The sequence below is a fragment of the Myotis yumanensis genome, unplaced genomic scaffold (assembly GCF_028538775.1).
Source record: "Myotis yumanensis isolate MYYU_CA2020_CCGP unplaced genomic scaffold, mMyoYum1.0.hap1 SCAF_6, whole genome shotgun sequence".
Classification (NCBI taxonomy): domain Eukaryota; kingdom Metazoa; phylum Chordata; class Mammalia; order Chiroptera; family Vespertilionidae; genus Myotis; species Myotis yumanensis.
Genome location: NW_027223757.1, coordinates 88,329,577 through 88,345,145, shown reverse-complemented (window position 1 = coordinate 88,345,145; position 15,569 = coordinate 88,329,577). Strand labels below are relative to the sequence as shown.

Sequence of the window (15,569 nt, the reverse complement as noted above, 5' to 3'; positions counted from 1 at the left end):
GAGAAAGAAATAAAGGGAATGGAGGTTGCACATCCCTGGCATTCGGTGGCCCACGTGTGGTGGGAGGCGATCTGAGAGCTTGTCCACCTCCTATACAAAATGGGGCAGCTTTTCAGGGGTTCTTTCCACAGCCATGTCTCAGGGACTGTTTTCAAATCACCTCAAAAGATGAGTTAAATGGCCCACCGTGGGAGTGATCTCTCAGGTGAGGTCCAGCCGTGGCCCCTCCACGGGCCTCCTGGAGTGCTGGCCAGGGTGGCGGGCGGCCAGAGCAGGCGGCTGCACCCGCCTGCAGTGTGTATGCTGGCGCGCAGCCCTGGTGCAGCGTTTCCAAGGAGGATGCGAGCTGACGGGGAGCCAGGGGAGCGCCTGAGAATCCTAGATAGGGGGTCCTTCCCCGTTTCCTATGTGGCTAGAACAGGTGGGAAGAATAAATCAGGGTTTCCTTAGCATGAATGGAAATTTACGGTGGTTTTCTTCTCTTTGACCTTTAAAGATTGGAGATATGTTTATCTTTAGGTGGAAAGGTGCCAGGAGAGAGACACACAGTAATGACAATAGACTTTTACCATAAGAAGAAACAAATAATTACATTTTCATGCCCTTTTAATATTAGAGGACTGCTCTCCTTTAGATGTGAGGCTTAATAAAATTCAAGCCCAACAAATATTTACTGAGAACTTAGTCTCTAGCCAGCTTGCGGATTAGTAAGTCACAGTCCTTGCCCTGGAGCTCACCATCGATCGGAGAAAATAAATGAATGGCAGACCGTTATGTAATACATACAGGGGCGCGCGCGCGCACACACACACACAAGCACACGCACACGTGCACACACACACATTGCTCTGAGAACAAAGGCAAAGGAGCAATCAATTTCCATTTAGGGATCAAAGTGAGCTAGTGAGGGAGTGAGGCCACCTCTGAGTTGTGCCTTAAGGACCTGCAGGGGCTCTCAGGATGGAGATGGGGAGGGGGTGGGGAGGAGTGGCTGCAGCACCAGCAAGAGGGACAGAGTACAAAGAAAGAGGAAGATGAGGAGGCTGTGTTTGCGTATCAGATCAACCTGTACACCTTAAACATGATTAAAAAACGACACATCAGCACAGTGAACAAAAGCATCAATGAGGGCACATGCAGGAAGGAGCTGCCCCAAGGAGGGGCAGGAAGCTGTAAAGTGTGTGGTACGTTTGGGAGCCTGGGGGTGGGGGGAGAGGGGAGGCTCGAAGAGCAAAGCAACGTGATGGTGATGCTGATACATCGCAGAGACTGGCTCCGGGAGATGCGGGGGGGGGGGGGGGGGGGGGGGCGGGGGGGGGGGTCCTGAGAAAGGGTTTGGTGCCGTTCCAAAGGCAGGAAGGATGCGGATGCTGGACGTTTCTACGTGGTGCTAGGCATGATCTGGAAATAAGACTCGGAAACCGAGAGAGGCTGGGGAGTGACACAGGGGGAGCCCTCTCTGAAGTTCCCCGGTCGGGCAGCTGATGTTAAAGGAGATGGTGCAAGGGCCAGCGCGGGCGAGCGAAAGGGGGGATTAGAACAAACCAGGGCAGGAGTTGTCTGGTGTCAGAACAGAGCTCTGGGAGTCCGTGGAGATTTGGGTGCACGGAGTCCATGACAGAGTCAGAGGTTTGGCGTTATCGGACCTGCCTGGAGAGTCCTGGCTCGGCAGGACCCCGGCCCTGTGGCACCTGCATCTTCTCCAGCACAGCTTCACCCACACACCCTGCTCCCTGCGAGCTGGCGTGCCGCGCAGAACCAGGGCGCCGAGCGATGGGAATCACACACATGTACGTTTCTGATGAAATCTCTGTTCCATAACAACACGTGGGTCCTCGACTGTTGATAACTTCATTTTGTTGTCACGTCAGCTATTTTCATGCGACACCAGCTATGACTGCATTCAGGGTCGGACAAAAGTAGGTTTACAGTTGTTCATATGGCAAATAATACAGTAATGAATAAACAATCATATAAGAATAAACTCCATGTTTCTCGTACTCACAGCTGTAAACCTACGCTTGCCCTACCCTGTATTGTCAAAGGGGCAAGTGTGGGTCTGCACAAGGCACTGTTATGTTCCTTTTCCTTATGTGACTTTTAAAAACTGAGATAGCGCCATACTTCAAAAACCAGTAATGAGAAAACAGGTAATGGAGCGCAAGGGCCTTTTCTGCCATTTTCCTAGGATGCTTTCCTCTCTATTCATATGTTCAATTGTGTGTGTGGGGGGGGGGGGTTTGATATGCTCATCTTTCAACTCTTTAAATGAATGCCTTTTGGAATATTTTTTAAAACCTCCGCTTCTGAAAGAGGTTGCTCACCAAAGAGTAATAAAATAATAAAATTTTTAAAAAATTATATATAAAGTTATACAAAATCCATCTTAAGGTATTAAAATCAGCTTTTGCCTATTGGTCTCTATGGTGAAATTCTTATGTTTAAAGGTAAAGTGGAGTTGCTTACCCAGCCCTGGTTGGGCTGCAAACATTCGCCAGGTCTGTCCCCGGGCCCTCGTCAGCACTGCGCATCCTCCCCCGCAGCCGGGCATGGAGACCACAGGGGTGGTGCGTCTGCCTCAGCCGGGACTTGGGGAGGATGCGGTTGTTAGGATACGCAGGCTGGGGCCCAGATAGGCAAATAAAAATGCTGAAGACAGAAGCATCTTAAGCTGGTGTCCTAAATAAATCAAAGGTCACCTGAATAATTCAGGAGTCCTCAGTTTGCACAAAATTGGCTTTTTCACAAGCAAAGAAGCCTGGGTAATTTTAGCAGGAGCTGTTTCCACAAAAGGTTGTTTAATTCACACCTAGGCACGAAGAGAGAGAGGTAATTCCCTCATTCCATGTGCTGTGAGGAAAAGGGGGTGGGGGGGGAGGCTTCTGGCAGCGCATAAACCTTAGTAGGGATTTGCAAGATTCATTTCACAGAACCCAAACATTTGTCACCAGTTCATCTCTGCTGAGTTCCTGACCCCTGTGGGCTTTGCTTCTCAGGTGTATTTTTTTTTTCCTATTATTTTTCAAAATGTAAATGGTTTTAATCCTCTTTGTTAGAAAAGTCGTACTTCCTCATTGAGAAAAAGAGCCAGTACAGAAAATAGAAAGTAATCATTGAAGCAAAGGCTCACCACACAGAAGTCCCACTACCAAAATACTCCAGGTTGTCTCTGTGCCTATATGCACCCAGCGTTATCAACAAAACATGGATGGCACTGGAACTGTCTTTGTACCATGCGATTTTAGCCAGTCATCTCCATTCCCAGCCCCACCGCTGACCTCAGGCTGTCACTAATCTAATTTCCGTCTCTATGAATCTGCCTTTTCTGGACATTTCCTATAGACATGCTTTGTGGTCTTTGTGTATGGATTCTTCATTTAGCACAATCTTTTTGAAGCTCACCCAGGTTGTAGTATGCATCAGTACTTCATTGCTTTTTATTGCTAAAGGGTGTTCCAACGTATGAATGGACCACATTTAATTTATCCATTGACCAGTTGATGGGCATCTGGGTAGTTTCCACGTTTTAGCTACTATAAATAACGCTGCTATGAACATTCATGCCCAAGTCTTTGTGTAGACATGTCTTTTTATGTCTCTCGATAGGTAACTAGAAATGTAATTATTGGGTCATGTGATTAATCTACCCTGAACATTTTAGGAATCTACCAAGTTGTTTTTCCAAGTGGCTGCACCACATTACAGTACCCCCCACCAATGTATGAGGGTTCAAGTTTCTCCACATTCTTCAGAGGGAGAGGGAGAGAAAGAGAGACTAAACTCTCTTAAACATCTGTTCTGATTCTCCACAGAATTTCTTACAATGGTGTTGACTAATGTCCCCTCCTCCACGAGAGAAAGGGACCGAGGCAGGGACCTGTTTGTCACCGTATTCTAGCACCTAGCTCAGTGCCTCGTACGGAGTAAATCTTTCCTGAATGTATGGATTTTAAAGATGGATGGCGGCAGTCAGACAGGTGGAGCAGGTGGATGCCAATAGATTACCTTGGAAGCAATAACACACGTGGGAAAGTGAGAACACAGAAGAGAAAAGACCAAATAAATTTTAATAGTTTATAACTCATTGAGCAAATGTGAGTGGTGCTCTTTGATCTAATAAATTGTCCTATAATGGCAGCTTCTGAGGACCAGTGCATAAGCCAGAGCAGGAGGGAGCAGGTGGGCTCGCTGTTCTGCTGGAGGTGGTGAGGTCAGCTGCGGGCGAGGAGATGGATGGCGCACTCTGGACCATCAGGGACATCTGTGGAATCTCTTTCCCCGAGGAGGGCAGTTTCATTTCTGTGATGTCCTTGGTATCCCACTGGGAGACAGTCAAATGGATCTCTGGGTTTTTTCTCTCATTCCTATTGGTTGATGGTAAAGCCCCCCCCCCCCCCCTGCCTCTTTTTTCCCTTTTGCTGGATTTAGGTGATTCATCATTTCGTGTGCGCTGTGATCATTATCTGTGAAGGTGTATCTCCCTGCATTCCCAACAGTCCCCTCTCTCCATCAGGTACCAGAGTAACACTGCTTCCGCTGTTCTCGAAACAATTACCAACATTCAGCCCAAGGAGAGTGGAGGAGGAGTGGGCGAGACCCGGGAAGCCATTGTCTACAGGTTGTCAGAAGACATGCTGAGCAAGCTGCCCCCAGATTACATTCCACACGAGGTGAGCTGCACCTCCAGGGTACAGGGCCACGGGGGTGGGGGGGCGGGGGAGGCGGGGGCTCCACAAAGCCCAGCGAGCTCAATGCCCGATGGTATGTTTCAGTCCCTTCCCTGTCTGCTCATCCCTTCTTCACTGTCAGCTGTTCTTCCCACCCTTGGTCTTCTCTGCCTTGCCTTTCTCAGCATCGTGCAGATTATGGTCTGCACTTTCTCTGACGCCTTTCTCCACTTGCCTTCTGCCCCACTTTCTCTCTCAGTCACCTTCTCTCTACCCTTTTCGCACCTTTGGATTCCCAGAAATCTTAACCCTCTAGGCTGGAAACCTCTCCCTCCCTCTCTTGCCTAAGCCTGCTTTGTCCAGCCTGAAATTTGCCCCTTGTTCTTGCCCCCTGCCCTCCACACTTGTCATTTTCCAGTCCTCTCAGCCAGGTGCTAGGAAAGCAAGCGATGAAAGTGAACTCACTCCCCAGGTTGGATGGCAATAACTTTCTACTTCTTGGACCTCCTGGGTGCTTGCTTGTTAATCAGTTTCCTAATAGGTTATCTCAGGACCCCTTTACAAAATGACGGAGGACCATGAATAGCTTTTTTTTTTTTTAATGTGGGTAAACTGCTGATGTTTAATATATTAGAAATTTAAACTGAGAAATTTCAAAAATATTAACTTATTATAAAGTGACAGTAATAAACCCATTATGTATTAACATAAATGACTTTTTAAGCATTTTTAATTGATCTTATAGAGAGAGAAAGGAAGAGGGAGAGAGAAAGAGAGAAACATTGATGTGAGAGAAACATTGATGTGAGAGAAACATCGATTGGTTGCCTCCCATATGCTCCCTGACTGGGGATTGAACCTGAAACCTGGGTATGTGCCCTGACCAGGATTTGAACCCACAGCCCTTCAGTGCAAGGATGATGCTCCAACCAACTGAGCCACACCAGGCAGGGCAAATGGCATTTTTACTTAAAAAATAAATATAATTTTCAAAACAGGAAAGTGCATGGAAATGAGTGGGAGTGTTTTAATTTTGCCAATCTCTTTAATATCTGGTTTAATAGAAGACAGTGGGGGTCCCATGCCTGCCTCTGTGTTCAGTCAACTGAGAGAGCAGGTCGCAGCCCTGGAAAACTCCTCTGTGCACGCCTGAGACAAGCCAGCGTCCCTGTCGCTGTGAAAAATTTAACCCCGTCGATCCCCTGAAAGGATCTCAGGGGAACTCGGGGACCCCAGACTACACTTTGAGAACTGCTGATCTAGATAAATGTTTGTGGTAAAATTTCCGGATGGTCTGGAAGTTCTGTAAGAGATCCTCCAACCTGGCCTCCTGCTTCGTCCAAGGGGGCAGTTGCGTCCAGGGTGTCCTCGCTCCTGTCTTGGCTTCCACCCAGCTGTGCCGATGTCAGAGGCCGCCTGAGTCCTGGACCGGCTGCGTGGAGGCTGATGCCCTGTGCAGGTGTAACTGTGGCCCTGCCTGCATCCCCACGCCTAAGGAAATGCACTTGTCGGCTGGGAGCCCCTCACCCTCCCACCTGTGACGAGTGCCCAGCAATGAAAAATCGTTTCCTTGCCTCTTGAAACGATTTGTTTCATCGCGCAGATGAGTGCCAAGACACTTGGCCATGACTCTGAAATCAATGGCTTCACATAGAGATAGTGCTAGCGAGGCGAGAACATATTTTTTTAATGAGTCAATATTTTAAGTACTGGAGGGACTTTCAATGGTTCACTGGAAGTGATCTTCAGAGGACAGACGAGGGTAGTACCTGCCTCCAAAGGTGGTACAAACCGGCCTGTGAGAGAGAGACGCTTACTCTGTATGACTGGACCGCAGGCTGACGCAATGGGAGGAGGGTCTCAAGGCCGTGGGGTAACGTGAGGTTCAGGGTTAGCCGGGCACTTCACCAGGATCTCTGTTTGGGCACCTCCTAGCACCCGGGGCCGGAGCCGGGGCCGGGGGCCGGGGCGGGGGGGGAAACGTCATTATATATGGAGGTCACATGGGGGGAGTTAGTGCTGAAGGCATCTACAGTCACTTCCTCTCTCAGGGTCACTTCCTTTCTCGTGTTCTTGGCTTTCTGGAGGAGATGCGCTCTGAGATGCGGTGGTGACGTGACGTTTGTAAACAGAAATATAATCACAGTGTTGACTTCCCCAGTGAAAACGAGCCCGTGACTGCCCGGTCTCACAGACACTGGAAATCCCCCCGGAGACTCCAGCAACTCTTTCATTTCTTAATGAAAAGACAGTTTAGGCTGGAACAATAATCATAGTCAGAATAAAATGAGTACCAGCATCGGATTTTCCAGCGGCTAAGTGTTCCCTAAGCCTGTCTCTGCTGTGGGAAATTTCTCTTTTGAGCCCTCAGCGAGGTGAGGCCATTGGTTTGGGGCTGTTACCGAACTAAAAGTGACTGAGCTATTGCTCTGACCTTGTAACCAATACCTGCGCTTTATTTCCCCTTAATGGGCTTGCAAAGGTACAGGTCCTCATTTTCCCTTTCCCTTAAGTGTGACCTCCACAGGGTAGTCATGGTGTGAAGGGGATGCTATATAAGCTATTCGGCCACTGGAGGCTGAAGGACTGGAGATGAGGACGGGCTAGAGGAGCCTGTAAAAATGGAAGTTCAAGAACAGGAATTTAGGAGAATGCCAGGAGGCTAGGGACTTCCGCCGGCACGTGCGATGGGGGGTTCGGTCTTCCTCGCTGCCAGCAGGGCCGTGCAGGCTGCTCAGTTCACAGCTGCTTCCCTCTGAGTCTGTGCTCACCTCCACCCTGGCTTCCAGGTAGGGCGTGGAGTCTGCCCAGGCGGGACTTCTGTGCCATGAGAGAGGGTCCTGTAAGATGAGGGCGTGGTCTGGCTCCATCCGTCCCTCGCATTCCGTGACTCGGGACAGGCAGTAGGCACCTCCGCCGAGGACCCCACGGCTCCCCCTCCCTGGTGGGTCCTTGGACAGGGCTGTCACTCTGAACTCTCTCCCTCTCTGTGGGTTTCTCCTTCCCCCTGTTCTGGCCGCTCTCCCATTGCCGCCAGCGGAAGGTCAGACCTCTCTCAGAGCCCATGCCAGGATTTGTAGTCAATCTTATCTGGGGCAGATGTCACGAGATTGAAATGTGCACATGGATTGGCGTATTTTTCAATAATTGTTGGGCTTTATTGTTTCCATAACCTGAGGTCTCTTCAAAGTGGCTTTATTGTTTCCATAACCTGAGGTCTCTTCAAAGTGGTCAGTAAATGACGTACCAAAAGGAGCCAATGGCAGGTGCCTACCGACTCGCCCACGAAGGCACATACATATTCCCGTTGGTTAAGTTAGGAAAGCCTCGACCGGCAGGCGCCCTGGCCCAGGCCACACGGCCTCCGGGAATCCTGTCCATTGATGACTGCTCTGGAAAGATTTCAGCCGTATCTCCTGTCTGTGACATTTCTAACAGCAACTCTGCAAGAATTATGAAAAAAAAAAGTATTCCAAACTGTGCTCCTACAAAGGTTAAATCGCAAAAGAGTATTTAACGGACACTTAGTCATTAATCATTTGAAAGGGAAAAGGGTGCAATTTTACTTCAGCTTCTTAAAGTCTATTTCCAATTATCAACGAAAATACAATCAGTAGGAAAGAAAAATCGTTTTAGTTGAACAGTCATGTTTGAAGACCGGAAAATGGGGGGCTTACTGGCAGGGCTGGTTCTGCGGGGGACATTGGAGAATGTATTGGGCTGTGGAGGTGCTGCCGGAGGGCGGGGGAGAGCAGAGAGAGGGGAAGCCATCGGGAGACGGGTGACAGGTGAGTTTTTAAAATCTCCCTCCTTGTGCTGTACTTTGTTTCAGGTGAAAGCTCGCTTGGTCAAGATGGGACACCTTAACTCCATGAACATATTTCTCAGACAGGAAATCGACAGAATGCAAAAAGTGATAACAATACTCCGCAACAGCTTGAGCGACCTAAAATTAGCCATCGAAGGGACCATCATCATGAGTGAGGTGAGCGGTTGGTTCCTCAATGGTCGTTCCCTCTTTCTGTGGCTTTTCTTGCTTCTCTGCTTTAACTTCATCTTTTTTTTTTTTTTAACCTTCGGTCATTTTATCTTTTATTCATTTTTTTTCTTTGTTGATTAAGGCATTACATATGTGTCCTTCTCCTCCCATTGCCTCCCCCGCCCCCCCCCCCCACTCATACCCTCACGCCCCTGGTGTCTGTGTCCATTGGTTAGGCTTATATGCATGCATACAAGTCCTTTGGATGATCTCTTTAACTTCATCTTTTTCAGAACTTGAGGGATGCCCTGGACAACATGTACGACGCTCGCATACCTCAGATCTGGAAGAGGGTGTCCTGGGACTCGTCCACCCTGGGCTTCTGGTTCACCGAACTTCTGGAGAGAAACTCCCAGTTTTCTATATGGATATTTGAAGGGAGACCCAATGTGTTCTGGATGACTGGCTTCTTCAATCCCCAAGGTACGTGCTCCTAGGGCAGTGGGCAGACTGGAAGGTGTGCGTGTGTGCATAGCAGTGCGGTGTGGTACATGGGTCTCACATAGAACAGCACAGAGGGACAGCCTGCGGGGTGCTGGACACATGCTTTCAAAGCTTGGAGACCACAGACGATCTTCTGTATTGGTTTTGCAAATTCAACCTTTGTTTTTCTTCTCGTCCACGTCAGCAAGCCATCAGTCTTTGGTCAGAACATGTGAAATAGTAAAAAGGTTTCACGCAAACCTTAGTTTTTAAATGTTTATAAAAATGACAAAAATGAAGCACCGAAATATGCAGAAACTGTAGCCAAAGTACAGGAAATTAGACTGATTTCAACAGTGACCATGTGGCAAAAGCTTTATTCCCTGAACTCCAGAGTCTGCCACCCCCCTTCTTTTTTTTTTTTTTTTCCTTGAAAAGTGCTTTGCATTTATTCCTTCATCCTGGGAATGTTTACTGTGTAAATTACTGACCGATGTCATAGACTTCATAAAGTTCAGAAATACAACTTTTTCTCTCTGCAACATGGATAGTGTTACTTCAAGTAATTCTTGACCAAACTGAAGAGATAGTGGACTCCTTACGGTTCCACACCTTGTAGCTCCTCTAGCGGTGCAATTTAAGAAGTGTCAAGGGGGGGGGGGGGGGGGGGGGGGGAGACATATGTAATAAAATAAAATAAAAGATTGTTATAATAGTAAATACAAAATGTATAAAGATAATTTCAACTAGAAAAAAAATATAAGGTTAGTCATTTAAAAAAAAAAAAAGAAAAGAAGCATGCACACTTAGAGAGCTGGGATGCGTTGTTACTCCTCGCAGCTGTGTGGCTGAATCTCATAAAATAATGGTAAGTGAGGAGAGTCAAACAGGACTCATTGTAATTGTACACATGGTGCTGTATGTGTAATGAATGCACGTACACTGTTCAATTCCATTTGTACAGAGCAAACAGGCTAAACAGATCCATGGTGTTAAAATGAGGCTGGTGGTTACCCTCGGGGGCAGGCGGGGATTGCAAAGGTCACAAGAGGGCCTCTGGGGTCAGGAATGGCCCGTTTCTTGATCTGGACATGGCATTTCCTGGTGGAAATGCATGGAGCTGTACACTTCTCTTTGCATGAGTAATACCTCAATAAACAGTATCCCTTAAAAGCACACATTTAATTATCCTCGGGGTACATGCACTCATTCACTCCCTGCATTTTCAAATGCCCTAATAGTTTCTAAATTTAAAACACTAACACGCTGACCTCGGTGGCCTCTATGCGCTTACCAGGTGGTGCATGTTGGATTTGAACAGGACAGCCCCCACTTTCACTTAATCCTTTTTTTCTCCCAGAATTTCTGTTGGATTTGGGGAGGAAAGTTTTTTTACTGTGATTCTCAGATTCCGCATGTCTACTTATGAGTCTCTTTCCTCCTTACCAACTAACTCGCAGTAATTCCTGGCTTTGGAGCCTGAAGAAATAGCGTTTAACTTAATTAGGCTGTTCAACCACCTTCTGTTTGCCAGCCCTCTGCCGGGTGCTTTCCATGGATAGAAGTCTGAGGCCTGATTCCTGCCCCAAAGGGGCCCGTGATATGGTTGGCGAGACAGACGCTCCAGCAACTTTATTGCAATGAGAACTCAGTGCCACACGGGGACGGAGGACAGAGAGGGCAGGGCTTGGGGAGAGCTTCCCCTGGAGGCGGGGAGTAGGGTGTGCAGAGGCAGGGATGCGGGCAGCAGGGCCTGAGCAAAGGCAAGGCGTGTCCAGGGAAAGGAGGAGGCAGTGTGGCCGGAGCTCGGGAGCAGGAGCTGGGGTGGTGGGGAGGGAGGCTGGAGCGTGAAGTCTCCCGGGGGAGTCTGGGCTGGAACATACAGGCACTGGGAGTCACCAACCCTCAGAAGACCGTCCTGGGAGAAGGTGGAGGGAAGACTGGAATGTGGACCCAGAGCCACGAGTCTCTTACCAGGTCCAAGAGAGAGAGCCTGCCCCTCAGCCAGGTGCCGAGGAGGGACAGGTGGGATGGAGCGATTAACCTGGAATCCTTGCGAGCTCAGAGCCTGGCAATGGCTGGGGTGAAGGCAGGTGCCAGACCAGGGGTGCAAGAGGCACAGGTTGGGAGGAGGGGGCGGGATGGCCGGGCGGGAGGTGTGCTGGCAGGCTTGGAGTTTTCGAGACCAGCAAGAACCAGTGATTTTAAACACTGTACGGTTGTTGACTGTATTTTTTATATTCGGAAACCAAGGGAGTGGGTTGATTCTTCCCTGGCTTTCCACAGACACAGACAACTTAAGTCAGACATCACAGCACACAATCTCTTTCAGTAATTTTTCCTCATTGAAAATGTGACTTAAGCCCTAGCCGGTTTGGCTCAGTGGATAGAGTGTTAGCCTATGGACTGAAGGGTCCCAGGTTCAATTCCGGTCAAGGGCACATGCCTGGGTTGCGGATTCCCAGAGGGCATGCAGGAGGTAGCCGATCAATGATTCTCTCTCATCATTGATGTTTCTATCTCTTTATCCCTCTCCCTTCCTCTTTGATGTCAATTTTTTTAAAAGTGACTTAAGCCTGGCCAGTGGGGCTCAATGGCTGAGCGTTGACCTATGAACTAGGAGGTCATGGTTCGATTCCTGGTCAGGGCACATGCCCTGATTGCAGGGGGCAGCCGATCAATGATTCTCTCTGATCATTGATGTTTCTGTCTCTCTCTCCCTCTCCCTTCCTCTCTAAAAGCAATAAAAACATTTTTTTAAAATGTGACTTAAAATAGCAAGATATAAATACGAATTTATCTTCTCTTGGAACTTTCTGCGAGTGTTACAAGCCAGCTCACTTAAATACAAATGCAGGTGTCCACCTCAGGGTTGTTTTTACCTGTCTTTACTTGTTAATAATCCAACCCTTTCTGTCTTCTTTATTTTTGGCTTCAAGCTAAAGTTTGATCCCTCCTCCCAGGGTGTTCCATGTGTTGGAAAGCCCCGGACTTGTTCCAGCTCCCTGCCCTGCGCACACAAGCGCACAGACACGCACTGGCCTTATCAGTGATTGCTTTCCTTTGCAGCTTAGAGGGAGCCGACTTTCCCGCATACCAATCGCTCCTCTGCTTCCTTTCCTGCCCCTTATCTCAGGTCCACATCACCTGGCCAAATCCGGAAAGCAGGGAGCTCACAGCCACACTCGGTGCGAGCTCATAGGCAGGGTTCTCACAGATCAGCCCTTCAGACTCAGGGGCCTCTCCGCCGCTGTTTGACATCAGCAATTGATTTCTCAACTTGAAAATATCTCCTGGATTCATAGCCTCGAACCTTGTAGTGAAATGTTTCAGTTCAAAACATTTAAGTAAATATTTTAATTTTAAAAAAGCACATGCTTAAGTAAAACACAATGCAATTTACCAAAAGGCCATAGTTGCATCAGAAATATGTATTGTCAAAGCCGCTCAGACTATAACGCGCTTGAAGTGCTCTGGCTGCATGTCCGTTTTTGTGGTCTTACAATGTCATGGCTTCTGACAGGTCTGGTGTGTTTCCCATCATGCCCCTGCTCATCGCCCCGCAGACCTCCATCCTCTGAGGGCCACGCAGCTGCAAGGACGGGTGTGGGCCCGGCTGGTGGCTGAGCTCACGCTGTTGGCGGTGCTGCTCCGGGGCACTGTGGTGGCCTGGTGTTTGTCAGTCACATTTGAAGAGTCTGACTCCGCAGCCAGGGAGCTAATCTGGTATTTCCAGCCCCTTCACTCTCATTTCTGTAGCGATTGACGAGCTCAACATGTGGTAGTTAATCCGATTGTTGAAATGGTCAAGCCCTCTGCACCCAGGATCCTATCACATCGGTTCAGTCACGCAGTTTTGGGCAACGTGTGTGCGTGCCTCCCAAGAGCTTCCTCGGGTGTGGACTTTCAGAGCATTGTGTTCAGGTGATTTAGACTCTGGTGTGTGTGTGTATGTTTGTGTGTGTATGATATGTGCGGGTGTGTTTAAAACGGAAGACTATGAGTTGCAAAGGCTGACTTCAAGCCCAGTGCTGACTGCCTTTTGAAGCCTCCTCGAGGGCAGCCGTGCTGGGCCAGCTGCTGGGGCTGTGACCGCCCCAGCGCTCCTAATGAAGCAGCAGGCGGGCCATTGTGCTCTCCAGCCTCTGGCCACACTACGCTGACCACGCCCTCTCTCTTCTCTACACTGACCACGCCTCTCTCTACACCGACCATGCCCTCTCTTACACTATACTGACCATGCCCTCTCTTACATTACACTGACCACGCCCTCTCTCTACTTTACACTGTCCATGCCCTCTCTCTACTCTACACTGACCATGCCCTCTCTCTACACTACACTGACCATGCCCTCTCTTACATTACACTGACCACTCCCTCTCTCTACACTGTCCATGCCCTCTCTCTACTCTACACTGTCCATGCCCTCTCTCTACTCTACACTGACCACGCCCTCTCTCTACACTACACTGACCATGCCCTCTCTTACATTACACTGACCACTCCCTCTCTCTACACTGACCACGCCCTCTCTCTACTCTACACTGACCACGCCCTCTCTCTACACTACACTGACCACGCCCTCTCTTACATTACACTGACCATGCCCTCTCTTACACTACACTGACCACGCCCTCTCTCTACTCTACACTGACCATGCCCTCTCTCTACACTACACTGACCATGCCCTCTCTTACATTACACTGGTCACTCCCTCTCTCTACACTGACCACGCCCTCTCTCTACACTACACTGACCACGCCCTCTCTCTACACTACACTGACCATGCCCTCTCTTACATTACACTGTCCACGCCCTCTCTCTACACTACACTGACCACACCCTCTCTTACACTATGCTGATCACGCAATATAGTTATTTTCAAATGTTTAACTCACTCTGGAGCTTGAGGCCATTTGGATGCAAAACTGTACTGGTTTTTCTGGTTTTTCCTCAGAGTCTTGACAGGCCACACCAGTCTGTGGTGGCAGATACCGGCGACAACTTGTCATTCACTGTTAACATATGTGGTGGGCTGGCACGGCCATGGCATACTCAGCCCCAGATTGGGCACCTTATGTGGCGCACCAGCTCAGCCAGGTTCAGTGAGCCCGAGTGGGGGCAGTGAAGAATTAGAAAAGACAGACAAGAGAAGAAAGCTGGGTCTCAGTGGGATGCTGCCCTCTCAGATGGAGAGAGCACCACGGACTACAAGCCATGTCTTTTTTTTTTTTTTTAATATATTTTTATTGATTTTTTTTACAGAGAGGAGGGGAGAGGGATAGAGAGTTAGAAACATAGATGAGAGAGAAACACTGATCAGCTGCCTCCCGCACACTCCCCACTGGGGATGTGCCTGAAACCAAGGTACATGTCCTTGACCAGAATCGAATCTGGGACCCTTCAGTCCACAGGCCGACACTCCATCATCCACTGAGCCAAACCGGTCAGGGCCGTGTCTTTATTTTATAGCAGATTCCACGAGGCAAAGTAAGGGCATGGTCAAGATGTTTACAGCATTCTCGTGGGTTTCGATCCTACTCATTACATGCACCTGAACTCTATCAAGCCCATATCACTGATACATGGGGCCACGTGTTCGGACCATAGGTTCAAGCTTACAACTGTAGCTGTTGGCTATCATTGTGCTGGGAGGGCTCTGCCTTCCAAGCTGGGACTTGCACGTGGCCATGAGAGAACTGTGCCCTTTCATTAGTCTGAGGCTTGAACCTGTCCAAACACTGTAGCCGCTCTCCACAAACACAGATCGTGATTTCAGGAGATGGAGTTTGCTGAAGCGAGGAGACAGATAAGCTTGGCCTGTTATCCTTCTCCTGTAAAACCGCCCTCAGCCTCTTGCTGGTGTTTGTCTCCACGGTGGTGCCGTCAGCGCGCAGCAGTGTCTGAGGGCTTGTCTGGGGGACAGTTACTGCAGCCGGCGTTGGTTGGGTGGGAGAGCGCACCAAAGGTTAATGGAACTTTAGGATTGAAGGGGCTGGGGGTTTCTTCTAACCCAGTAACAATCTAAGCATGCCCTGTAGCTTCCTTCTGCCGAACCCGAGCTGTCCCTAACATCTGAGGGGCTCCGAGTGAATGGACCCCAATCCGAGTGACAGCACTCACCTGCCTGTCCCCAAATCGCAGGACGGCAGGGCTGTGACAGCTTAGAAATTGCTGGGGTCCAGCCCCAGCAGGTCCAGGGGTCCCCAAAGGTGTGGATGGAGTCGGCGAAGAAGGAATGGCATGGGGTCAGCATTCAGTTGATCAGCATAGCGAGGTTCTCCCTCCAGGATCTCAAGCCAGGAACTCCAGCCGACTTCTGGTCAGGATCTTCAGCGAAGTTCTGGTCTCCAGCGAAGTTCTGGTTAGGATCCAGCCAAGTTCTGGTCAAGATCTCCAGCCAGGTTCTGTAGCCATGTTCTCTTGCTAGGTTCTCCATC

The 15,569-nt window shown here is 49.2% G+C and overlaps 1 protein-coding gene across 1 annotated transcript in view; it reads left to right on the top strand.

Annotated features, from left to right (window-relative positions):
- Positions 1-15,569, top strand: part of DNAH8 (dynein axonemal heavy chain 8) — a 274,964-nt gene that overhangs the window by 245,939 nt on the left and 13,456 nt on the right. Inside the window, exons 85-87 of the mRNA XM_070418643.1 lie at positions 4,514-4,670; positions 8,500-8,652; positions 8,940-9,129. Coding sequence (XP_070274744.1) covers positions 4,514-4,670; positions 8,500-8,652; positions 8,940-9,129 — 500 coding nt within the window. The remainder of the gene's footprint in view (positions 1-4,513; positions 4,671-8,499; positions 8,653-8,939; positions 9,130-15,569) is intronic.